This window comes from Leucopleurus acutus (assembly GCF_964270905.1).
Source record: "Leucopleurus acutus genome assembly, chromosome: 9".
Classification (NCBI taxonomy): domain Eukaryota; kingdom Metazoa; phylum Chordata; class Mammalia; order Artiodactyla; family Delphinidae; genus Leucopleurus; species Leucopleurus acutus.
The window spans coordinates 58,123,589-58,150,890 of record NC_139144.1 but is presented as its reverse complement, the minus strand read 5'-3'; the positions used below and the strand labels follow the sequence as shown (position 1 = coordinate 58,150,890).

The window sequence follows — 27,302 nt, the reverse complement described above, 5'->3', positions numbered from 1 at the left end:
GCAGGAAGAATTTAAAGTTTTAAATCGTTTTCTATTTCTGACACCACTGTAAGGGCAGTGACTGAGAACCCAGCATTTGAAAGGTGCAGAGGAGATGTATGCTGTGGAAACAGCTGTACTGGAGGGAAGCGCTTTCAGTTTGTGCACTCAGCAATATGGAAATGAACTTTGCCAGCTCATGAGCATGAATAAATCCTTCGTTGCCTTTCCCACCACAAAGCAGCTTTCTATATTTGGCACTTTTAGATGTTCAGTGAAACAGACTGAATTTAATGCCAGATGACAGCGCCAGACTGTCTTCAGTTAAACTCAAGCAAAGACCTTTAGAAGCCGCTTCCCCCTACCCTGTCCTGTTTCTCTCTCCACCTGATATTCATGGGGAGCTTTAAGCCTGACGCCCCCAGGGCAGATATCAGCCCAGCTGTGTTGGGCTAAGTCAGCAGGGCCTGATCTCCCCTGGGCCCAGGTCCACTTGCACTGTGTTTCTCAGGGCGCTCAGCTCAGGGTGCATGTCCTCCTTCTGGGTCACTGGTATGTGAAGCATAGTAGAAGCCACTTCCTGCCACCCGGTGCCTTTAGACGAGAGAAAGTGACATCTCTGCTTTCTTCTGTCCTGAGTACCAGTTCACTCCAATCCAGCGCATATTATTAAAGTCCCTGACCCCAAGGGCTCTGTGAGGCCCTTTTTTATAGCCTCTTGCTCCTCAGACTTATTCGTTCAGCAAATATTTATTTAGGGCGCCTATGTCACAGGTAGTGAGGTGATAAGAAATCAGCCTCAGTCTCTGTCCTCACGGTACCCACCTTCTAGCTGGGGAGACAGAGAGTGCAAGTGAGGTCTGCAAGTGCTGAGGAGGGAGAGAATTTCTGCCCCAAGGAGGAGGTGGTGTGGGACTAGGTGAGAATTCACCAGGCTGAGAAGTAGGTGGGGCAGATGTTCCAGATGTAAGACAGCGAATGAGCAAAGACTTGGCAGCATTAAAATGCACAGGCTGATTTCCCGCCCCAGTTCCGGGGGATGCAGGATGGGAGACGTGGCAGCTGTGCTCAGGATCCCAGCCTTGCTTGCCTCTATCTGTAGGGCAGGGCTTCTTGACTCCTTCAGATGGCTTCTGATCTTGAGCTTAGCCACCCCCGTCCCCCTGCCCCATGGCATTTACTCTTTGTTCATCATCAGAATGTACATATTTAAATTACAGTAGAATATGCAATGTGCTGTAATAGGTAGCAGAATGATTGAAAATATCGATTTTGTAGTCAGGTGACTTTATAGCATGGGGAAAGTTACCTATTCTCTCTTCCTTGGTTTCCACATTCCAAAAATACTGGTTTCCAGGAAGACTGAGAGGGGATGAAAGTTAAGGGAGGAGTATTTTTAGGGAAGTGAAACTATTTTGTATGTTATTGAAATGGTGGCTATGTGACATTATGCATTTGGCAAAACTCATAGAACTGTAAACCACAAAGAGTGACTCCCTAGTGTAAACTATGGACTTCAGTTAATAATGATGTATCATATTGGTTCATCTATTTTTTAAAAAATGTGCCACATCAGTGCAAGATGTTAATAACAGAAAACTGTGTGTGGCGAGAGAGGAAGTGTATGGAACTTCTTGTAATTTCAATTTTCCTATAAACCTAAAAGTGCTCTAAAAATAGTCTATTAGTTTTAAAAATGTAAAAAAAAAAAATGAAGGTGCGATAAAGACATTTAAAAAATATACTAATAAATCCAACCTTGCAAGATTGTGAAAACATTAAGCGCAACAATGTACACGTGGTGTTTAGAACACTTCCTGATAGATGATAAGTAGTAACATTATTAATAATGTTAGCTATTGTAATTGCTTCATTAGTTTGGTCAACATATTTATTCATATCTATCATGGACCATTTTTTTCCCTCCAGTTTTATTGAGATATAATTGACATACAGCACTGTGTAAGTTTAAGGTGTACAGCATAATGATTTGACTTATATACGTCATGAAATTATCATCACAATAAGTTTAGTGAACATCCATCATCTCAGATAGATTCAAAATTAGAGAAATAGAAACAAATTTTTTCTTCCATGTGATGAGAACTCTTAAGATTTATTCTTTTTTAAAAAAATTTATTTATTTTACTTATTATTTATTTTTGGCTGTGTTGTGTCTTCGTTGCTGCACGAGGGTTTTCTCTAGTTGTGGCGAGCAGGGGCTACTCTTCATTGCCGTGAGCAGGCCTCTCACTGCGGTGGCTTCTCTTGTTGCGGAGCACGGGCTCTAGGTGCACGGGCTTCAGTAGCTGTGGCTCAAAGGCTCTAGAGCGCAGGCTCAGTAGTTATGGTGCACGGGCTTAGTTGCTTCGCGGCATGTGGGATCTTCCCAGACCAGGGTTCGAACCCATGTTCCCTGCATTGGCAGGCAGATTCTCAACCACTGAGCCACCAGGGAAGCCCAGGATTTATTCTTTTTTTTTTTTTTTTGCAGAAATTCCTTTTATTATGTTAAAAATATTCCTTAATGAGCCAGCAATTATTTATGTGAAGAAGAGTCCAGAAAACAGACCTATGACAGTATTAGCCTTGTCCTTGATTAGACATTTATGAATTTATACACAAAACATTATTCCCCAGAGTCAGTTAATGAAGGTCTAAGAAGCTGTGAACTTGAAAGACCTCCTTCCTGCTTGTCTGGCTGCTCCAATCAGACCACAAGACTTAGTTACAAGGATGGAAGAATTTTTCTGTTTTGAATTTAAAGCTTTACAACAGTTCGGATGCTCTTTCCTGCATGCATCAGTTCAAAGGCTTCGTTAATTTGGTCAAAAGGCAAATTGTGAGTCACAAATTCATCAATCTTTATTTTTTTGGACATATATTCGGACACCAACTTTGGAATGCGTTCTACACTCTTCCATCCTCCAAAGGCAGTGCCTTTCCACGTGCGGCCTGTTACCAGCAGGAATGGACGAGTGGTAACTTCTTCACCTGAGGCAGCTACTCCAACCACCACGCTGACGCCCCAGCCTTTGTGGCAGGCCTCCAGCGCTGCTCTCATGACTTTCAGGTTACCAATACACTCAAAGGAACAGTCCACTCCCCCATCAGTCATCTCAACGAGCACTTCCTGGATAGGTTTACTGAAGTCCTGGCGGTTAGTACACTCAGAGGCCCCGAACTCCTTAGCCCTTGTGAATTTATCTTTATTGATGTCCACACCAATGATCCGGGATGCACCAGCCACCTTACAGCCCATGATAACTGCCAATCCAACTCCTCCCAGGCCAAAGACGGCACAAGTAGAGCCAGGCTCCACCTTGGCAGTGTTCACAGCAGCACCATAACCAGTTGAAATGCCACAACCCAGAAGGCAGTCTTTATCCAAAGGGGCTAAAGGGTCAATTTTAGCAACAGAGATATCAGCCACAACTGTGTATTCAGAAAATGTGCTGGTTCCCGTGTAATGTAAAATTGTCTTTCCTTTACAAGTAAATCTCTAGTGCCATCTGGCATGAATCCTTTCCCTTGAGTGACTCTTACCTTCTGGCAAAAGTTCGTTTTAGGATTTAGACAGAATTTGCACTCTCCACACTGTGGGATGTAAAGTCGATGACAGTATCACCTGCCTTCAGCTTAGTAACTCCTTCACCAACACTTTCCACAATTCCCACACCTTCATGTCCCAAGATCACTGGAAAACTCCCTTCAGGATCAGCCCCACTCAGGGTATAGGCGTCCGTGTGGCAAACTGCAGTGGCAATAATCTTAATTCGAACTTCATGAGCCTTTGGGGGTGCCACCTCTATCTCCTCTATGGAGAGAGGCTTTCTAGCCTCCCAGGCAACTGCAGCCTTGCATTTGATGACCTGGCTCGCCATCTCCTCGGATTCCGGTCAGTGCGAAGTGAGGACTCGGGAGGGGCCCCACCGCAATGAAAGATCCCAGGATTTATTCTTAACCACTTTCATATACTATGCACTATTAAGTAGTGAACAAGACAGAAAAGGTTCCTGCTTTCGTGGGGCTAGAAAGTATTCAATCATTTTATCTTTTTGTTGTTTATATTTTTGTATTTATATATTGTTTCAATCTACCCCACTGGATAGTGTTTCCTGAGGCACTATTCTTTTGTGTTTTGAATGGCAGCCTGCCTAGAAGTGTGGATACATTTTAATATCTCCTTGTTGACCAACCATCCAGTGCCATTTACTTGGTTTGAGACCTTAATCTATGTTCTTTGTTTGAGACCCCAACAATTAATATAAACCCAGGAGAATTATTTTCTTTCTTACTATATACTCAGTTCTTTGCTGGGGTTCTAAACAACTTAAAAAGATGGCCCCTACAACTGTTTGGGGACAGAAGAGCACTGGGGATAAAAATGGAAAAAAAAATTATAAAATACTAAACTACCTGGTAATGGACAGCAATACTACTATCATTTACAGGAATACATGATGGATGTCGTTTGGGTAACTTAGGAATTTCATGGAAAGAGAAAACTGAACTAAAATCTTGAAGCATTTGTACGGTTGGAAAAGAACAAGAGAAGATTCTGGGAGCTTGGAAAAATACAAGTAAACCACAGCAGTGGAAATGACAAATATTATGTTGTATTCATTTTTACACTGCATGGAGAGTAGGACCTAGTGAGGTCCCATAAATGATTGTAGAAGTGGGGAGTCTTGGGAAATCAGGTTTGATGAGATTGGCGGGTGGTGGCGGGGAAACAGAGGAGAAGGGACATGGAAGATACGCATTTTGAAGATGAAACCATCAGGACTGACTTATAATAATCAAGCCCTTACAGTTTCAAAGTGATTTCACTATATCGTGTCCTGGTCTGGCATTCCTTCTCACAGAATTGGTGTCGGGATCAGCAGTGGTTCTTAACTCCATCATACCAATGTCCCCTTTTTATGACCAGTATTTCAGTGAAGGCTTTACTCTCCTCAAATGAAATTCATTATTAATTTAATATAATTGCCCACATAATTTTGAAAATATCAACATAACACTTTACTGTGAATAAAGGAAACTTCAGAGAAGTGGTTAAAGTATACATTATAATATGTAAAAGCCCAGACATGACTATACCAGAGGACATAACGAAGTGGTCAGATACACCTATATGTGGGTGACGGCTACTAATGCAGACCCATAGAGATGTGTTAATAACTCACGTACCGCAAGTGGCACGGGCTTCAGTGACACGATTCTGCAAAATGGTGGGTGACTCTTGCTAAAGTCCCAAACAGGAGGAAGTACAGTCTTATCTCAATTATTCAGTAGTTGCATTCCCAAGAATTCAGAGTGTGTTAAAAACCATGCAAAAATACTTTGGTAAGTACATGAAACAGAGTTAAGTTCTGTGCTCGAATAATTATAAACGGGTTTCATCTATGAAAATGTCTCTTGGCACTTTGGAAAATCTTGTGGATGTGGGACAACTTCTTTATTGTGCAAGACTGAGACATTTCAGGACATCTAACATTCCTGGTCCCCAGCCATTAGATGCCAGAGACCAACCCCCCACCCCATCACTGTGACAACTAAAAGTGCCCCCAGGGTTTCACAGCCTGAGAGAAGAGTACCCACTGAGAACCACTGGCTGGATGCTGGCTCTTAGGTTTCAGCCTCATGACTCAAGGACGGTGACAGATAAGGAAGTTGGGAGGGGGAGGATTTGGATGTTGAGCCAGAAAAGGAGTTGGCTGCAGTGCTTTCTTTCTCAGTCAAGGAGAGCCTTCACTTTCTTAAATTCTTCAAATCTGGCTCTTCCAACCTCGTAAGAGTTTCAAGTTCTGAGCCCAGATAGAAGATAAAGTGAGGGAAAAAAGATGATATTTCGTAGTAATAAGTGCAAACCCTGTTTGACTTATTTACCTTAAGAGCCAAGAAACCCAGTCTAATCCCTTGCCCTCCACATTGGCTCATTGGTAGGCATATACTGTGTCTCAAGAGTTCAGGAGAAATCTAGTTCTAACGCGAATCCTTGAAACATTTTTGAGATTTAAGCCTTGTTATCCTTTAAACTATAGGTGTGATCTCATTCCATTTGTTTTTCAGTTTTGTAAAGTATGCAATAACGTCTAATCCCTCTTGGCATTTGCATTTTGCACAATTGAATGTCTTCAGCAGATGTGCACGATGGTCTAGTATTAGCACTCTGCCTGTTGCCTTTTGCTTGGGAGTCTTAAACAAATCAAAAGGGCTTGATTTTCTTAGAGTACTTTTTAGAAGATTTCAAGCCTTAGATTTTCATTTAACAGTGATAACACACATACACCTCCTTTCACAAGTGTGAATGTGCTGTATTTGATTTGTAAATAGTCATTTAGCCCAAAGATATTGGGCATACTTCAAATGCAAGCCAGTGAATGATATTCCAAGAACATAAATCTGTTTGCAGCCTTATTCCAGGACCAAGTTTATCCGTTTGTCAATCAGATGCATACTAGTCACAGGATAACACGTTAGGCACATTGAGGAAATCAGAAGTGAACAGACACTTTAGAGCCTCAAGGTGTCTATTATCCAGTCCTGGGATGGTAAAACCTCACATATACAATCATAAGCAGAAGGTGAGATGAAATACTGATGGAGTCTCTGGGATGAAATAGTACTTTCCTCTGAAGAAGCTTCCTGGAGGAGGTGAAATTTTTAACTTGATGATTTTAACGATTCAGTAAAATCTTGACAAGCAAGACACTTTTTGAGGACTGGTTTTTTTGAGCTGAAATAAATGTGAGCAGAATTTTTGTGTGTGTGGGGCTTCCCATCACTTAATATTATGCATTCTCCATTTATTGTCTGGATGCAATTAAGTGACTGAATAATTGGTAATCATTGCTACAAAGAATCTCGTTTGACATTTTTACCTTTTTGAAAAAGTCCTCTAATTTAGAAGCTGAATCTAAGCTTTGGTTTTTCCATTGAAGAATTCAACTTTTACAACTCCAGATTTCAACCAGTGCTATGTTTGAGAACTCTGGGATGTACCTTAAGCCTTATTGAGAGTAAGGTGCAATCAGACATAAGGCAGATCTGTAAGGATGGTTATACAAAGTGTTCAGCCACAAGGTAGGAAAATGGTCTTGCTACCAGGTGTTTTCCACATATTGAACTTGAGGACAACACAGACACCGAGCCAGAGCACCCAGGACTCTCTGTGGTTCCATGCCCTCCCCATTAGACCGTCTGCTGCCTGGGACTTGGGTCTAATTGCTTCTGCTCCCAGGTTATTAAGGTCCATCTCCCAGCCCCTCTGGCCTCTGCCTGTACCACTTACTGCAGGCTGGAGATTTGACTAAGAGCAAGTTATTCAACGTGAAATTTAGCCCAGATGACATGTTTGTCTCTTGAGAGATCCGCACCCCAGTTTTCGTTGTAGCATTATCTGCAATAGCCACAACATGGAAACAATCCAAGTGCCCATTGGATGGGTGAATGGATAAAGAAAATGTAAGATGTATATGTATCCCCTGGAAATATAAGATTCCATATATTCCATATATATATACATATACACAATGGAATATTATTCAGCCATAAAAAAGAAATCCTGCCTTTTGTGACAACATGGATGGATCTTGAGGATATTATGCTAAGTGAAACAAATCAGACAGAGAAAGATAAATACTGTATGTTCTCACTTATATTCAGATCTAAAGAAGCCAAACTCATAGAAGGAGAGAGTAGAATGGTGGCTACCAGGGGCAGAAGGTGGGGGAAATGGAGAGAATATTGGTCGAATGGTACAAATTTCCAGCTGTAAGATGAATAAGCTCTGGGGCTCTAATGTATAGCATGGTGACTATAATTAACAATGTTATATACTTGAAAGCTGGTAAGAGAGTAGATCTTAAATGTTATCATCACACACACAAAAAATAGTATATTCTGTGAGGGAATAGAGGTGTATCAAATCATCACATTGTACATCTTAAACCTACATATGTTATTTGCCAGTAATATCTCAGTAAACCCGAGGAGGGGAAAGACATGTTTGTCAAAACGTAATTATCCTGTGTTGGAAAAGTTTTCTCTCTGATCTGGATGGTAGGTATAGGTATATAAATTCTTCAAGTTACAGTCTTAAGATTTGCGCATTTCATGTATGTTATATCCCAACAAAAAATGTAAAAATAATAATAAATAAAAACCAGCTGAAGTGTTGTCAGTTTTGGTCTATCTGGGGGTAATTTTGCAATGGTATGTGCATTTTCAAGCATTTAAAAATAAATTTTTAGTGTTTTTCTTTAGTATTCCTTTTAAAATTCTTTTCTAGTCAATTACTTGAAATAACCCAAATAGCTAACAGTGGAAGATTTATAGTAATAACTACTTGTACCTCAAAATTGCAAACAGCTTAGTAGAGCAATAATTGCACCCTCCCCTCACCAAAGTTTGTGAAACGAAAGGAGGAGAAAACAAAACTTCTGGGCAAAGAGGTTGAAAATACTTGTTGCAGAACCACCTTTTTTGATGCTTCAAGATTTCCAACATTTAAATACCTAGAATTTGGAGGCAATGTGACTAAATCATCATTTTGACCAACGTGTTGTGTTTACCAACGTGCATGCAGTCTCACACTTTTCAGCCAATTTTCCCAGCCACCCCTACCCCTCCTGCCCAGCCTCCATCCTGATGTATGTAGCTTTGGGTTCAAATTCAGACCGAAGTCTAGTGGTGAGTGAGAATTACTGATGATGTCAAAGGGAACAAAAATAGAACTTACAGGAAAGTCTTTACCTTTAGCTGTGGTTGTCAAGGTTCAAGCACCAAAAAAGACAGAGACATTCCCTTCTGAGAGAGAGCTTTTCAAAAACAACAACAACAAAAAATTTGATGCCACTAAATTATAGCATTAAATCTGTAAAGTCAAAGAACCGTACATAAATTAAATTTGAGTTTCTTCTCCCCAACACACCCAGCCAGTCTGAGTGCTTCTTAACATTACTATTTTTTTTAAAGATAGCCATTGAGCCTGAACTCTTTTGTTGGAACAGGACAGCTGGGAAGTGGTGGAAGGACTGAGGGGAGAGATGAATTACACCCAGGAGCCACCAATTCAGAAAGGATTTTTGCTGAAAAAAAGGAAATGGCCCTTGAAAGGCTGGCACAAGGTAAGAACTGGTCTGGGACGCACCTTCGTTTGCACCTACACTCCCCACTCAGGACCCGGTTCTTAAGCACTTACATTTAATTTGAAGTTGAGCATGGAGACCAAGAGAAGGATGTTTAAATGGAATGTCTTTTTTTTTTTTTTTTTTATTGGCTGCGTTGGGGCTTCGTTGCTTCGCGCAGGCTTTCTCTAGTTGCGGCGAGCGAGGGCTACTCTGTTGCGGTGCGCGGGCTTCTCATTGCGGTGGCTTCTCTTGTTGCGGAGCACGGGCCCTAGGCGCGCGGGTTTAGTTGCTCTGTGGCATGTGGGATCTTCCCAGACCAGGGATCAAAACCGTGTCCCCCGCACTGGCAGGCGGATTCTTAACCACTGCACCACCAGGGAAGTCCTGGGAATGTCTTAATGAATTCTGCTTTATTCCCCACAGAGATTCTTCTATCTGGACAAAGGAATCTTGAAATATGCCAAGAACCAAAGTGATGTAAGTCGTCTTGTTAATCCAGTATGCTATTGAAGAATTCTAAAGGGTTAGTGGTTGTCAGCTCATGGATGAGATTGTGCATATTTGAGAATTGCATTTCCCTAAACTGGAGATCAGGGAGGGGTGGTGGTTCCCTCTCAGGGAACAGAGGTACCTGCTCCCCGCTGTCCCTGCTCTGGGTTCTGGGTGGGCTCAGTTCACCCACCAAGTAGAGGTGCAGGAGCCCCTATCAACACCCTACTGGGTATCCAGGCATGGGTTCTGGTCTTAGGGTTGTGCTGTGGGGTTCTCTGGGTGGGGGAGACCTCTTCACAGTGAGCTAACAGGAACAAAACAGAGAGCGTGTCCCTCCCACTGTTATGGGGACTGAGGGGTTTAGTGGAGAAGGCCCTTGGTGAAGGTGACGGGAGGTTCCCCTGTGTGTGGACACCAGGCGGACAGCCCTTGAGGACTCGGAATGACTACTGGTCCTGCCCTCGTAGGGGTCCCTCTCTCACCCAGCACTTCTCTCCTCCCATCTTCCTCTCTTCGCCTCTCTCACGGTGCTCACCTTGTTGGGGCGAATACAGAAACGTGCCATAGTGCCTGACCCACAGTGGCCTGTATTAGCTTCCTTATTCCTCTTTTAATTTTTATTTAAAAAAATTTTTTTTTAGTTTCTTCAGCTTTTAAAGAAATTTTAAAATTAATTTTTATTGGATTATAGTTGATTTATAATGTTGTGTTAGTTTCTGCTGTACAGCAAAGTGAATCAGTTATACATATATCCATTCTTTTTTAGATTCCATTCCCATACGGGTCATTACAGAGTATTGAGTAGAGTTCCCTGTGCTATACAGTAGGTCCTTATTAGTTATCTATTTTATATAGTAGTGTGTATATTGTCAATCCCAGGCTCCCAATTTATTCCCCCCTTCCCCTTTGGTAACCATATTACTCAGCCATAAAAAAGAATGAAATAATGCGATTTGCAGCTACATGGATGGACCTAGAGATTGTCTTATTGAGTGAAGTAAGTCAGACAAAGACAACTATCATCTGATATCGCTTATATGTGGAATCTAAAAAATGGTACAAATGAACCTATTTACCAAACAGAAATGGAGTCACAGATGTAGAAAACAAACCTACTCCTCTTTTTAAGTCACTTCCAAATGAATTTAGACACCGGAAACTATTTCTGCAGGAGGCGGTGAAGTTAACAGGTGAATTCACTGTCATAGGAGTCATGGGGCTAACTTTTTAGTTTCCTCACCTCCTTGCTTCCTCACTTTGCAATGTGCAAATTGCTTGTTACTTAATCCTCTGTAATTCAGTCTCCCGTCTGTAAAAGGGGAGATGTTTCCTCCCTCACAGGTTAAATAGGATGATGTGTGTATAGCACCAAGCTCCGTGCTAGTTCACGCTAAGTACTGGAGAAGTGTAGTTATTATGTTTACTGTTAGTGGGCGTGGAAGGGGAGGGTAGAGGGAAAGAGTGTTAAGGATGTTCCGATGGTTTTTAACACCGTGGTTCTCAAGGGGCCCCCTTTGTGCCTCTGCAGATAGAGAGAGAGAAGCTGCATGGCTGCATTGATGTCGGGCTCTCGGTGATGTCTGTGAAGAAGTCGTCAAAGTGCATAGATCTAGACACCGAGGAGCACATTTATCATCTGAAGGTGACACTGCTTCCCAGATGCTGTCTCCTGTTGCACAGAGTTCCTTTATGTTGTGAAAGGATTGTCAGTTATAGTACCGTTGGTGATGCCTTTTGAATTTCAAAACATCCAGCCAACATGTAGAAGATCTTCATTATGAAAGTATTTCTAAGGATATATCTATTGATATCTGGATGGGACAGTTCTTCATTGTGTAGGACTGTCTCTTACACTGCTGAACATTTAGCCTCATTGTCTCTTATCCCCTAAATCCCCCCCTCCCTTGTGATTGTGACATCAGTAACAAAAAAACAAAAAACAGAAAACTTCATGTTTCCAAATACAAACCCCCTCTACCCCCAGGCAGTACCATCTTTAGTGAAGAACCATTTACTATAGGTTAAAATGTTTCCTTGGGCTTCCCTGGTGGCACAGTGGTTGAGAATCTGCCTGCCAATGCAGGGGACATGGGTTCGAGCCCTGGTCTGGGAGGATCCCACATGCCGCGGAGCTACTAGGCCCGTGAGCGACAACTACTGAGCCTGCGCGTCTGGAGCCTGTGCTCCGCAACAAGAGAGGCCGCGATAGTGAGAGGCCCGCGCACCGCGATGAAGAGTGGCCCCCGCTCGCCGCAACTAGAGAAAGCCCTCGAACAGAAATGAAGACCCAACACAGCAAAAATAAATAAATAAATTAATAAACTCCTACCCCCAACATCTTCTTAAAAAAAAAAAGTTTCCTGAAATAAAATATGATCTTCAGTCTGAGAAGCCCCATCTTACAACCTCGACTAAATTTATAGGGATTCCATTAAAATTCTCATACCACAGTGATGTCAAAAATTTTTCCCCTAAAGGATGGGTCTCCAAATAGTATCTCTGAAAGCTGCTTAACTACCCTCTTCTGCCCCTTCTCCTGCAGGTGGTATAGATAGTTAAAAGCATGAAGCAAGAGCTTTGGAGATACAGATCTGGTTCAGATCTTGACTGCCTGGTTACTTACTAGCTTTCAGCCTTTGACAAATGATTTAATCTCTGAAAGTCTCAGTTTTCTCACCACCCTCCCACCCCGACAATGGGAGTTCCAGTGCTCGTCTTGTAGGGCTGCATGTAGAAAACTTGACATAATGCCTGACCCACAGTAAGCTCAATATGTTTATGTATTATATATAACTATTAGGTGGTACCCGAGTGTTAGAAATTAATTGAGAAAATGTTAAGAGTCTTTTCTTACTTGGACAAATTACTTGGAATATTGGGAGTGGGGGCTGTGCTTTGGGAAAATAAAAGCATGAGATTATGAACTCCCCATTTTAATGTGTCCCTGTCCTCCCCATAGCACATCGTGGTACTTGGGCAAATACATGCTTAGCACATACATGGGCTTGATTGCCCCCACGGCAAAGACGTCTCCAGCCCACCCTGTCGATGTGCCGAGGGTGAGAAGCCCTGCTGTACGCAATTACCTACAGCCACAGGCATAGGGGCTTAGGCTTGGGGAATAGTACATATTTGACTGTCCTGGGCAGTCAGTTAACAACATCTGGGAAATGAGGTACATTTCAAGAACATAATTTAAAGGAGACAAATAGATGTGAGTCTGTTTGTGCTGCTTCTACTTGTAAACGACACATCCAATAGCACCTGGAGGGGTTTTAAGTCTTGTGTGTACTTCTAATCAACATAGCAAACATAAACGCCGACCGAACACTTCCTACGTGAAGGATGTTGCTGACGTTTATTTCCACATTCTTGCTCTCAGTAGCAGCATTAGTAAAGATTTTAACTGAATTGACCTGGATTTTTCTTCTTGGAAGTTAACCTACCATACATCCTTTTGAGGTCTTTTAAATTACCACTTCATGAGTCTCTGTGTTCTCGTATATAGATATCTATCATTTTTCGTTTTGAAAGCATCAATACACCATCATGCACACACAAATATTGACTATTAAGAAATATCTGTGGTGCATAGGTGCTTATTATATTCTTTTTAGTACTTTTATGCACATTTGAAATACTTTATAATAAAAGTTACTAGATACAAACATTACTCTTCATAGAAATTATACATTGATAGTCACTCCTGGAGAGAATGGCTAGAAGTTTGTGTATGTGTGTTTGAAAAATCCTGGAAATCACTGATAAAACTTTATCAGATTTTTGTTTTCTAAGAGTGGGAGAAATGTTCTTTTAAGTAACCTTCACATTCATTAACATATATTCCTCAGCACCATATTCTTTGTCAGAGAAGATTAACAAGATTAAATATTTTAGGAAGAATTTATTAATTCATTCCAGTTCAGAGAAGATTGGTCTGAAAAGTCTGAATTATAAAAGAGTTTTTTTTAAAAATGGTGCTAATATTTTTAGTATGGTTAGTAGAAACTGGGACAAGAGAACTTGGAACTACTTTAAGAGATGGATAAATGTAAATTTCAGCTTATTTGTTCTTTAATATTTCCTAATAATAACATAACAATTGGAGTCTTTCATAGAATGCCTAAATGTAGAGTTTATGAAGACCATTTTTGCTCTCCATCTCCTTCTCCAGCTTGTTCTATAGACTACATAAATGTAAATGAAGTCAGTAAACTGGTATTTCCACATTTCTACACATGACAGCATGAAGAGGTGCTAGGAGTGACCTCAATGTGATGACTAATTGTTCCTTAGAGTGACTGACATTCTTGTCTCCTTTCAACCCAACATAATCTAGGTAAAGTCAGAGGAAGTCTTTGATGAGTGGGTATCCAAACTTCGCCACCACAGAATATATCGTCAGAATGAAATCACCATGTTTCCACATGAAGTTAATCACTTTTTCCCAGGATCTGCTGTCACAGACTCTGGTTCTGAGGTCTTGGACACCATTTCCAGTAGGAAGGTAATGATTTGCCGATAATGAATCTGAAGGAAGGTGGCTTTGTGTGGGGAGAAGTCTGCTCTCGGGGGCCGTGTCTGAGGAATGAAGGGTTTGTGGGGAGGAGCAGGGTAAGCTTGAGCTGGGATTTCATTAGTCTGTGTGTCCACTCAGTCAGAACGAGGGCCAGAAGGGCATCTATTAATGCTGAGAGTGTAACTGGAGAACAGCATGTACGGAGGGATTTAATATCCCTGAAAGCTCCAGCTTTCTCTTGACCAGTTTGACTTCAGTTGGCTCTCTGCTTGTAACATACAAGAGGTGCACTTATAGTCATACAGAATTGCAAAATCTTTCCCAACATTTGTGTCATTATTTCAGTGTGGTTATCATTTGACAGGAGGAGAAATCGGGGGCCCGTAGCATGGTATGGCCACGCGGTTAATAGCTGGAGGTCTCAGGGTCTCCAGGGGAGTGCTTTGCTAGAAGCTTCTTCCTTATTATGGGCAGATGGCTTCCATTAGCTACAAGCCCACTTTATTATCCTTTACCCTAAAGTGTTCCCACCGAGCTCTGTTTTCATTTATAATGTGCTTTTGTCATCTGTGGAACAGCATAGCAATATATCAAAGCAGAATTCGTTTCAAACCGGAAGCAATTTATCATTTTCTTGTGGTGGTGAGACTCGAGTTCCATTATGGTTACAGTCTTCAGAGGACATGGAAAAATGCTCTAAAGGTAGAGTGACTCGAAACCTCTGTTTCTTTCTGTCAAAACCTCTGCTCTTAGATTACACTGGTTTGGTATTCAGACCCCAGATGCATTTGTATCCTCCCCCTTCACTGGTCTACATTCCCTGTCATATTTTGCTTATGAAGTCTGCACTCGTGATCAACAAAAAGCACTTTCCTTTAGAGTTTTATGTCTTCCCCTGGGTGTGCATGGAGACAGGTTTCCTTTTCTGTTCTTGAAGCACTGATGCCTGATTTCCATATGGCCTACTAAATCACAGACTCCAGGGATGGGGTCTGCACAGTTCGCTATATTTTTTTAAGTGCCAAAAAATGCATCTGATGCACGTCCAAGAATTTAAATCACTGTTCCAGAGGTGAGTGGGTGAACCAAATGGAGATCCCCACCAAACGGGTGTTCTCTACCCTGGCTGCACGTTAGAATCGCCAAGAGAGCTTTTAAAATGCAGGATACGCATGCCCAGGCCCCTGTCCCAAAGAATCTTTTTAAATTAGTGTGGGATGGGGCCCTGGCATCACTAGTTTTCCCGCAGTTCCTCAAGTGATCCTGATAAGGAGCCAGGGTTGAGAACGCTTACCGTATGGAAGCTCTGTGTTCTCAACCTTAATTAGCTAAGAATCACTCAAGGAACTTAAAAAAAAAAAAAGTCACCAGTGGGATTGGGGGATGTTCTAATTTAATTGCCTGGGGATGGGACTTGGACGTAGGTGATTTTAAAAATTTCACCAGTTGATTTTTAAAGTGTAGCCACAATTGAGAACCACTATCAGAGAAAGATGCCTGAAAATTGCATTTTTGCCGGTTGAATGCAGATCTTATCACACCTGGAGCCATATAAGTGTTGCCCTCCCAATAAATATGAGCTTCACTGAGTAACATTTTGGGACAGTACTCCCTGAAGTGTTTTCCCTGGACCAGCAGCATTGGCCTGGCCTGGGAACCTATTAGAAATACGAATTCTCAGCTTCAACTCAGAGAGACTGAATCAGAAACTGGGGGGTGGAGCCCAGCAATCTGATTTAACAAGTTCTCCAGGTGATTCTGATGATACCAAAGTTTGAGAGCCGCCGTCTTTAGGCTTTGGGACCTTGATTTCTCAGGAGAAACAGCCACCATCATCCAGTGAAAAGCACATTGAGGACTAGCTTTTGAGTTAGTGACCCAGGAACTGGACTGAGGATGCTCGTAGGTCAATCTGTGGAGGACCATCATGGTCCTCTTGCAGGTCCATGATTGACAACGTTATCCTTAGAGACCAATACACCCTTCATTTTAATTTCATTCATTTAACTTGTGTTGGGTCCTTAGAATCGGATAGTGACAGCCTGTTCCTGAAAGATTAGAAGTAACCATGATGGTGACGGTGATGATGATGGTGACGGTGATGATGATGATGATGATGATGAAGACTGATTTATTTAGTGCTTACCATATGCTGGGTACTCTAAATGTACTCTGCATTTATCAACTCATTTTTAACTCAACTATCCTGTGAGATAGGTATATAATTACTCCCGGTTTCCAGATGAGGAAACTGAGACACAGAGCAGTTATGTTATTTGCCCAAGATTCACAGTTCGTCAAGTACATTCAAACTGCGGCAGCGTGGTCCTCCAGAGGTATGCCCTTAACCACAATGGTCTACTGTCTCTCCTGTAAGAAGGGAAGTGAAGTTTCCTATCCTTATGAGATGTAAAAGCAAATAGAGATAAATGAGAAAAGTAGCTGGCACTAGCAGAGGGAAGCTGGAATGCAAGATAAGGGTGTTTGACTCCTCCTCTTGCTTTTCTCCCACAGAACTGGCAAACTGTCATGACTGCCTGGTGGAGATGAGCCAGCTTCTGCAAAGTATGGACGTCCTGCATCGGACATATTCGGCTCCGGCTATCAATGTCATCCAGGTTAGCCAGATCCCGCTTCTGTTTCATTCTGGCACTCTTCCGCTTTCCTCTCTCCTCCCAGCGTTTCACTAACAGGGAAGTTGTCTTGTTGGTTGCTTCAGCCAGATTCAAGGGGATGGAGGTGGTCTCTTTGGTGTGTGTCTTTCCCTATGGGTTTGGTAGACCTTACTGTTTGTGCTCTCTTTCCTGTTTTGAAACAAAGGGTGGATCTTTTGAAAGTCCCAAAAAGGAAAAAAGATCACATAGGAGATGGCGGTCCAGAGCTGTTGGCAAAGACGCTAAAGGAACGCTGCAGGTAACCCTTGCTTCCCTCCCCAGGCTGGTTTCCTCATGGACATATGCTGGGGACTCCTTGGACTCAAAGAGAAGAATAGACAAGTGAATATTCTGTAGTTATTCTCTCAAATACCCTGTGCAGAGAGAGGAATTCAGTCACTTAGATTTTCTGTAAGATTTTCTGAATACTAGAATAAGCATGTAATGAATATTGGGTAAAGGGTTTTGGTTTCCCCTTCTTTAATGCTTAGCCTGCCTGCTCTCTTCCCTGCTTCGGTGTGTGCCTTGATTTGTGGCTGCTGTGGTCGTGTGCTCTGACTCACCTCTTCTGCTGCAACTCAGTGGATTCATCATCCCTCTGAGCCCACTGGCTGGAGCCTCTGGGAGCAGGACACTGTACAGACTTTCTCTTGCCTCTTGTCTCCAACCTTCCAATCCCCCATCAGAAGTTCACTGCATAACGCTAGCCGCTGACTTTTCCCAATGCGCGGCTAAGCCAGAAGCCACGATTTGCAGCTCAGCCATTGCATATTAAATTGCAGCATTGTCAGGGTCAAAATAAATCAGAAACTGTTATACTCATATATTAATAACTCTGGTTCAAAGCACTTTATGTGTTGAACTTAAATACTTTGAAAGCAAAGAGTGATTTGTATATAAACATGTGAGAAGGAGGTTTGTTTCGTAAGAAGCACCAGGTGCAAGTAAAGAAAACATTTTAAAATCTACCCCATTAACTATTAGCAACCTAGATCCTGGGTGATTATTGCCAGGAGGAAGGAAATGAATTTAAACGAGAAACAGCCTGGCTGCTTTAGCTGTCATTTTCAACCTGTAGCTTTAATGCTGTGATCACCTCCAAAGGAAAATGTGATTTCTCACCCATTTTTATTTTGCAAGAAGCCAGTGAAAGTTTCTGTGACAAGTGTTTTCCTGTAAGTTATCACTCAATAGAAAGACTTTTCTATAGAATGTTCTTAGTACTTTCCAGTCCTAGAAACAAATAAATATTCTAAGCGATTCGTATCTAAAAAGAAATATCTCCCTTTGGTGTCACTTCAGGTCCCCAAACCTTTTTCTGGCCCAGTAAGACTGCATTCCTCCAATCCTAATTTGTCAACACTAGATTTTGGAGAAGACAGAAATCATTCCGATAGCTCTGAAACCTCATCAGAGTTTTCTAAAATGCAAGAAGATCTGTGTCATATTGCCCATAAAGGTAAATGAGTTTTCTTTCTTCCTAATGTGTTTGATGAAAATGTTAAATGTTCGTCTGAATGTGGGATGTCCTTGGAGAGGGGAATCTTAGTGGGTTTGTTTTCTGCTCTATTAGGATTTCAGGCAATCTAATTTTTATTTTATTTCCCTGGTAGTACAGAGTGTATTGGCAAGAAGTTTCTTTTTAACTCTGTAGGGGGGAAGGTGAGAGCCTTAAGTATACTTTAAAGGCTGAGCAATTTATATGCTGCTGATGAGAGTGTAAATTGGTACTGCTCTGGAGGGCATGTGACATCATGTTTCAAGTTTTAAAAAAGTCTGCCTATCCAGCAATTCCACTTTGAAGAATTCATTCATAGGAATTAATTTTAAAATTATCCAAAGATATCCATCATAGCAGTGTTTATCATATCATAAATTAGAAATAGATTTTCACCATCATTAGGAAAATGCAAATCAAAAGCATGGTGAGACATTACCATGCACCTAATAGAATAGCTAAATTTAGAAAAAAAAACCTGACAGCTGGTAAGGATCCAGAGAAACTGGATCTCTCATCCATTGCTGGTGGCAATGCAAGATGGTACAGCCACTCTGGACAAGTGTTTGGCAGTTTTATATAAAACCAAACATGTACTTACCATACAACCCAACATTCACATTCCTGGGCATTTATCCCAGAGAAATGTAAACTTAAGTCCACACAAAATCCTATACACAACTTTTCAGAGCAGGTTTATTTGTATCAGCCAAAGACTGGAACAACCCAAATGTCCTTCAGCAGATGAATGGTGAAACAAAAGGTGGTACATCCGTGCAGTGGAACACTACTCAGCAATAAACAGGAATGAACTGTGGATACACGCCACGGTGGAGGGGGATCTCAAGGGCATCATGTTGACCTAAAATAGCCAATCTCTAAAGGTGTCATAGTGTATGATTGAACTTATTAACACTTTTGTAGTGATACAAGCATAGAGATGGAGAAATGATTAGTGGCTGGCAGGGGTCAGGGACAAGGAGGAGGGCAAGTATGATTATGAAGGGGTAGTAAGAGGAATCCTGGTAGTGATGGAAAGCTCTATATCCTGATTCTAGTGGTGGGTCCCCGAATCTAGACATACAATAAAATTGCATTGACCACCATACGTGTACACATATTCACAAGTGAGAGCCTGTCAAACCGGTGAAATCTGAATAAGAGCTGTAGGTTATACCAATGTTAATTTCCCAGGTTTGTTGTTGAACCAAAGTTATGTAAGATGTTACCACCATGGGAAACTGGATGTAGGGCACCCAGGGGTTCTCTGTACTGTTCTTGTAACTTCCTGTGAGTCTATAAAAATTTCACAATAGAAAGTTTAAAAAAAAAATTAGAAATAACCTAAATGCCTGACAGTAGAGGGATTGGATTTTTAAAATGCAATGTAATCATATACTAGAATACTCAACAGCTACAATAATAATATCTACCTTATATCGAACACAGTGTCATGTCAGGTATTTGCTAATAAGCACTTAACATGCAGTATTTCATTGAATTCTAGCAGCAACCCGCAGAGTGTGTATGACTGTAACCTCTTATCTGTGCACACGTAAGAAACCTGAGGCTTAGAGAAGCCAAAGAACTTCGTGAGGGTCCCGTGGTAGAAAGTAGCCAACCTGAGACTTGAATTCTAACCTGCCTGACCCCAGAGTCTGTGCTCCTCACCTGGTGTCTCACTGCCCTCACAGATGGGGTAGCCAGGGTTATTTTTATTTTTATAGGTATTGGAAGATTGACACAACATATTGAGCAAAAAATATAAGGTGTGATCCCATTTTTTTTTTTGGAAAAAATAAACTATATAAATCTGGCATATATAGGCATATTAAAAAAGTCTGAGAGGATACATACCAGCATTTTAGTGACGGAGACTGGGAGTACTTATTCTGCTTTTTGAAAAAAATTATCATAGATTTATCACTTTTTAAAGGAGAAGATGAGTTAAAATTTTTTAAATGGAAGGGCAGTACTTGAAGTGGGAGGAGAGAAGATGTTTCCTATTTTGCTTTTCTCTCATCACCCTGTATTTTTCTTCCTTTACATCACTGATTCCTTTGTCTCTTTTCCCTTACCCTGCAAACTTAAAATAAAACACGTTGGTTATGAGGAAACCATTTTATGCTCTTTACAGATTCTTACCTCAAACTCTTGTCCAAGTGACCGTTAGAACCTTGTCCATGTTTGGCAGTACAACTTATCTGTAAAATGGGAAGAATTACCTGCCCCACCCCTTTAAAGATCTTCACACACCCCAGTATGGTTCTCTAGTATTAAAGGACCACTTGTAATTAGGTTGTTTCATTTTAGGTTTTGTGGGAGGAAATTCCTATACAGTGCCATTACTTTTTAATAATATGCACTGTCTCTTTAAAAATGAGAAGATAGTGCCTCCCTGCGGAAGGGAGCTATCCTGATTTTACCTGCCTTGAAGAAGCTGCTTCCTCAGAAGGACAGAGTTTGCTCTATTGAGTTGATCCCCTGACCCTGTCCTCCTGCAGAGGGCCTGACATTGTGCAAGGTTTATAATGGGCCTCAGCCAGCTGTTCTGTCTTTTGGGCTTTGTGAAAAGCAGCTGGCTGCAGGGCTGCCACATACCTAGACTAGGTCAAGGTTTGTGCTCCGAGAAAAGTCCAGGAACACCTATTCAACTATAGCCCACGCCCCACGGGCTTGCGAACAGTGAATTCCACAGGGAGCCCAGCAAGCTTTGTTTCATTCCTGTGGTTTTAGAGCATACTTGCAGAGACTGAAAGATCTCGGGGAGTCCCTTCCACAGAGGCTGTAATTCAGAGGCCTCATGAAATGAAGACAGTTCTCAGGTTCTCCCTGTGTCCTGTGACCTTGCCTGCTTTCTCACTTCCATTCAAACTTTTGAAGCATCTTGTCTTTTCTTCCTTTGTAAGCCTGATTTTGTTAGACAGTTTTTACTGTACTTTCTTACCTGCATCACTAATCTGTTGACCATGACTTCAGAGCAGCTGAGCTCAAGGCAAGAATTCCATTGTTGTTGTAAATAGTCTTATATTACCTACTTTTTTTCAGCTTGTTAAATGCATCTGAATTCTCCCTGTCTCATAGAAGTTGGATCAAATGGTAGGCAACTAATATACACCCATCCTAAAAAGTCTTTGTTGTATATATTAGAGTATAAATTTGATTTTTATGGTGTATCATTGAACTAATTCTCATTGGTTCATGTGTCTGGCTTTGTGTCTATGTTGACATATATATAAGCAAACAGAGAACAAAACGTACTAAAGTCTAAAAGTCATAAGTAATTTGCCTTACGTATATTAGCTTTTACGTATCCCAAAATGTATTTCATGGAACACTTTGCCCATATAACACTTTAAAAAACAGAAGAATTCCATGATTTAAAATGTCTGGAAAACACTGCTGACTATAGTCTGCTTTGCATTTACACAAGAAGCGGTAAATATTAAAGGCCCAAGAGAAGTCCTGCAGCAGAGAAGCCTGTTAGCTTTGTTTAACTTAATGATTTTCAAATTTTCAACGTTGTTAGGGAAAATCTCCTCCCTCTTCCCCAAACTGCTGTCAGCTATTATCGCTCTGGAACTAAAGTTCCTGGAAACATATGTCAGCAAACATTGTAAATAATACGCCTTTTTGGGGCTAACCCTCTATACAAGCTAAGTCAGAAAACTTGCATTCAACTAGGCCACCTCTGTTATGACTAGCTGTGGGACTTTCACCTCATTGATTAACTTCTCTGGGCCTCAGCTGCCTCATTTGTTAAATGTCTTAAAGTAGTTGTCCTGACTCTTTGGCCTCTCAAATTCTGTAATTATCTTCTATGATTAATTGTTTTCCACTGAACAGAAATCATGCTGCTGCTTCTTGTTACAAGGAGATTTTGTGAGAGAGTGTTGTATTAGTAATACAAGCAAAAATTACCATATTTGATGAGCAGATTTAGGATGGGAAAGCAAGGACTAGTGTAGGACTGGGGTCAGGGTACTCCAGATAGAAGTGGATATTCACATTCTGCCTTGGAAGGGAAAAAAGTGAGGTTTTAGGGATACATCTGCAACCTGTGGAAAATCTTTGCAGTGAGAGAAATCTTCATTTACAAATAGTAACAGTAATCTTCTAGTTTGGTTGAATGCCTTGTTTTACTGCAGGCCATCTGAAAGCCAAGGGAATTGATTTGGTAAAGTGGCAGCCAGCTGAGTGCCATGTCTGTTTAATTTAGAGCAATAAACATGACAATGAAAAAAAATTTTTTTGTAACTATGTAAAGTGGCAGATGTTAACTATACTTATTGTGGTGTTCACTTCCAAATGTATACAAGTATTGAATCATTATGTTGTATACCTGAAACCAGTATAATATTGTATGTCAGTTATACCTCAATTAAGAAAAGAATTGTAGTAAGATACTAAGCAAACTTACCCAAAAATGACAGTGACGAGGTGTTCCCCCAGGGACCCACTCAGATGGGCATGGGTATCCTGTGGAGTTGCAAGGGGTAGGGGTGCCTATCTAAAAGGACCTAAGATGCAGTGAGTGAGTTAACTGCAGGGCTTGTTGCTTTCTGGGTGAGAGCTTCCACTGCTTCTACTGCTCCGTAGATTCTGGTCAATCTCTCATTCATAGAACTTCTACCCTGTGCATTTATTAATAAAATGATGTTCCAGCAAGAGACTCAAGTATCCTAAAACTGCTGCCCATGTTTCAAAAGACTGCAGCCATCACCACTTTCAGCCTCGTATGTTTCTTTCATCACCACCACTATTATTATTGCAGTAGCATTTATTATTATATGCGATGCATTGGGTTAAGTGCTTTACCTACATTATCTGATTTAATCCCCATAATGATCTTATGAAGTAAATGCTATTATTATCCCTATTTACAAGTGAGGAAACTGGGGTCCAGGTGCATAATATACCTGTCCGAAGTCCTGCAGTGAGTAAGTGATGGAGCTGGGAAGAACCCAGGGCTGATGTGGGAACTCACACTATTGGTGGCTCTGTTGTGCTGCCTGTTATTGTGCTCAACTGAATTGTTTAAATCAAAGAGCTAAGCATGTTCCATAGACACTATTAGAAAATTCAGTACCTATTGACCCTTGACCCCTGTCTTCTGTCAACAGAAGCACCATAATTTGTGTGTGCATTTAAACAAATTGCTTATTTGTCCTGTGATTTTGTGAAGATGCTCTAAGTCTGTGGCTTAACACCACAACCTCAGACAATTTAGGGACAGCCTATCGAGAGAGGTTCAGTTGTCTGCGTGGCTGTGGAATGAAGGGAGTAATTCAGTCATGCATATTTAGTTTCTGTGATACTGAATCGGCCACTCTGGAATAACAGTACCTCAAAAAGTGCAGCACCAGGCAGTTCAGTCTTATGCCAGGCCATTGGAGTAGAAGTATGTCTCAGCCTCTTCCTTCTTCCTGCCTTTCTAAAACAAAATAGAATAAAGGAGGTTGGAAATATTCACACGTGATTTCCATGATCAATTCGGATGACAATTGCCTTATCCCTAGGAGGTAACTTGTACATTATGTGATCAAAACTTGGTGAATTTTTTGCTGTACCTAATAACGGTTTTTAAAACTTCAGTTCAGGCATCTGAGTGCCTAATAACACTGAGCTCTCATTGTACCTGAACGTTCACTAAAGTGAACCAATTGTGGAATGCCACGTTGAGAGGTGGGGAATTCTGGGTCAGGCAGCTGGAAGGACTAACAAGGAAGAGGGTAGGTAACACCTTTTTGGAAATAATTTTAAACTTATAGACAAGTTGCAAGAATAATACAAAGAACTCTCATATGTCTTTTATCCAAATTCACCATTTTTAATATTGTGCTGCATTTATCTCTTTCTACACACACACACAGAGACATATCTATACACACACACACACACACACACACACACATATGCAGATGTGTGTGCATTTATTTTTTCTCATCCATGTGAAAATAGGAATCAAACATCATGTCTTTTTTTATGCCTTTATGCTATATGTATATTTCCTAAGAATAGGGGTATTCCGTTACTTAACCACAGTTTAGTTATGAAATCCAGGAATTTTAGCATTGAAACAGTACTTTTACCTATTCTGCCTTCCGTATTCAACTGTTGTCAATATCCAAATAACATCCCTTAATAGCTCTTTTCCCCTTCAGTACAGGCTCTAGTCTGTCGTCATAGAGTGCATTTAGTTATCATGCCTCTTTAGTCTCCTATAATTAGGAGCAGTTCCTGAGTCTGTCTTTCCCTCTGATGAAATTGACACTTTTGAAGAATACAGGCCAATTTGAAAAAATAGGATGGTCCTGATTTTGGGGTTGTCTGATGTTTCCTCCTGAGCAGATTCAGATGGCCTGTCTCTGGCTTGTGTACAACAAAAACAATAGTGTGTCTTTTTCAGGGTATCACACAAAGTCCCAAGGTACACGAAGTCCATCTGACTCTCACTAGTGATTAATTTTGGACACCTAGTTAAGGTGCTGTCTAGTTTCTCCTCTGCATCGTTACCATTTTCCTTCTGACAACCAATAAGTTCTGTTTTCAAACATTTCCAGTCTTTGGAGATACAAACAAAACTAAATGTTGATAATTGAGAAGTATAGCCCTTTCAAGTGTCAAAATATCTTGGTGACAGCTCATAAAATCATGGAATTTTATAGTGGATAGGGACTTCGGAATTGACAAATATGTGTGATTTTCAAATTTTTAATAGATCTTATTCTTTAGAGTAGTTTTAGGTTCATAGCAAATTGAACAAGAAGTAGAGTGTTCCCATACCCGCTCCCCCATACATATATACATAACCTCCCCTGCTATCAGCATCCCACCAGAGTGGTCCATTTGTTAACCATCAATAAACCTACATTGAAACATCATTATCACCCTGAGTCCATGGTTTACATTAGGGTTCACTCTTGGTATTACATTTCAGATGTATTTTTTAAAGTCAATTAGGTGCACATTTGCTGGACGCAAAATATTCATGGCTGTTACTTTTCTAAGTTCTTTTATAAGAAATACATCTCTCTATATCTTGTTTTTAATTATGACTCTTTTATTCCTTTTTATAATGATTATATCTTTATAGTCTACTTCACTTTAAGGTCAGCTTTTAACACCATATCAACGGAGAGAGAGAAACTGAAGCAGCTGATGGAGCAGGATGTCTCTGTCTCCCCCTCTGCCCAGGTCCTTGGTCTGAAGCACGCCCTGTCATCTGTAAGTTACACGTCTGTGTCATGGAAATGCCTGACAGTGTGTCCAGGCTCATGAACATTTTATATTTTCCATTGCCATGGTTATGTTGAAAATTCATGATTTCCAAGGTTGTGTTGAAAATTCATGAGAAAACCAAACACATTATCCAAATTACATTCTAACCTTTCATCAGATCTGCTTGTTCTCAACACCAAAGCTGAGCCTACTCGAAATCTTAGTAGCTAGTATTTCACTGAGCATTAGATACTGTTTGGTTTCCTCCTATTTATCTTGAGTTTTCTGTTTCTGTAAAGCTTTTGTTATATGTTTTTGTTTTAAATTTATTTATTTTTGGCTGCATTGGGTCTTTGTTGCTGCGCGGGGCTTCTCTCCAGTTGCGGCGAGCGGGGACTACTCTTCGTTGCGGTGCGTGGGCTTCCCATTGCGGTGGCTTCTCTTGTTGCGGAGCACGGGCTCTAGGCGCATGGGCTTCAGTAATTGTGGCTTGCGGGCTCTAGAGCACAGGCTCAGCAGTTGTGGCACAGGGCTTAGTTGCTCTGCGGCATGTGGGATCTTCCCCGACCAGGGCTTGAACCCGTCTCCCCTGCATTGGCAGGTGGATTCTTACCCACTATGCCACTAGGGAAGCTCTCGTTATATGGTTGTCTTGACATTTGTTTGTTAATGCTTACAAAGTCTGACAGTCTGCAGATTTCCATACCTAAGACTTCACAAGCTTAGATTGACTTTCCAAATTGACAGGTACAGGCAACAGAGTGAAATTTTGAATTCACACTCTTCTCTGCTGCCCAGCATTGATCCTATCTACCTGTTTATACCACGTCTCTTTCAAAGACAAAAAAGTGATTTGATTTGATAGTACAAACGTTCAGCTCCCACCTGCTCCCCCCATGGGCACAAAGAGATGTCATAAGGAGTGTCAGGCAATCATTGTGCCTTCATAACAACAGAAAAAATCACTGCCAAGCCCCAGATGTTTTTCAGTAAGCCGTCCTGTCATTCACTCTCTCTCCTTTTTTTTCATCGATTCCAGTTTATTCCTCAGAAGAGCTGGACTCCATTAAAGTGCAGTATCCTAGAACTCTGTTTTGAATAGCTGACAATGTCTGGCTATTATCTCTGTATCTATAAAAACTCTGGAGAACTTTTAAAAGAACATACTTATTTGCTCCTACTCTTTGCTTGTATGTGGAACACTTACTGTGAAAAGGGGGAGAGTGCGTGCACACATGTGAAATCACCATCTGAAGCAATACTGAACTTTCTATGTAGGGTCAGGTAGGGGAGATGAATTTTAGGATTTTGTTTTCAGAAGCCAATTCAGGCAGTGAGAGAACTAGAAAATACCCACCCATGTTTTCTACTCATCATATTACTGAGAAAAGTAAAGCAATGCTTTTGGTGTAACGTTAATGGTAAATACATTACCAGTGGTACATACTGTCATTGTAAGATACTTAAGGAATATTTGCTCAGTTGAATATTTCCAGTATGTTATCTTTGAATGAAATAAAAAATAACATAGATTTACTCCATGTTTAGAGTCTTAATGTTGTAGACCCAGAGATAGAAACGCCCCTTTTGGATTGTAATGGACAGCCAGCCACACACTGGGTGCTGCTTTGGTTTGAGGGAAGCAGGGTGGTTTTCTTCTTTTTCTTTTTTTAAGTTTATTTTTTAGTGGTAAAAGCATTTCTTATTGTTCCCAGTAGGGTGGCCTTTAGTGCACTTAGAAGGTACCTCTGATGGGCTCCCCAAAGTCCTTTTCACTGTCCTCTTCCTGTCCCCTGCCCTCC

General features: G+C 41.1%; 2 protein-coding genes across 7 annotated transcripts in view; one reads left to right on the top strand and one right to left on the bottom strand.

Moving 5' to 3' along the window:
- The window catches only part of OSBPL3 (oxysterol binding protein like 3), a 208,773-nt gene that overhangs the window by 129,608 nt on the left and 51,863 nt on the right, over nucleotides 1–27,302 (top strand). For all 6 annotated transcript variants that reach the window (XM_082845877.1, XM_082845874.1, XM_082845879.1 and 3 more), the window contains 9 exons: nucleotides 8,997–9,113; nucleotides 9,540–9,593; nucleotides 11,137–11,250; nucleotides 13,948–14,115; nucleotides 14,706–14,829; nucleotides 16,642–16,745; nucleotides 16,948–17,040; nucleotides 18,084–18,240; nucleotides 25,376–25,506. In XM_082845877.1, coding sequence (XP_082702003.1) covers nucleotides 8,997–9,113; nucleotides 9,540–9,593; nucleotides 11,137–11,250; nucleotides 13,948–14,115; nucleotides 14,706–14,829; nucleotides 16,642–16,745; nucleotides 16,948–17,040; nucleotides 18,084–18,240; nucleotides 25,376–25,506 — 1,062 coding nt within the window. The remainder of the gene's footprint in view (nucleotides 1–8,996; nucleotides 9,114–9,539; nucleotides 9,594–11,136; nucleotides 11,251–13,947; nucleotides 14,116–14,705; nucleotides 14,830–16,641; nucleotides 16,746–16,947; nucleotides 17,041–18,083; nucleotides 18,241–25,375; nucleotides 25,507–27,302) is intronic.
- LOC309966597 (alcohol dehydrogenase class-3-like) lies at nucleotides 2,447–3,941 on the bottom strand. Its single transcript, XM_082846798.1, is given in 3 exon segments — nucleotides 2,447–3,483; nucleotides 3,486–3,587; nucleotides 3,590–3,941. Coding segments are annotated over 3 exon segments (1,119 nt in total). The 5' UTR covers nucleotides 3,864–3,941; the 3' UTR covers nucleotides 2,447–2,740.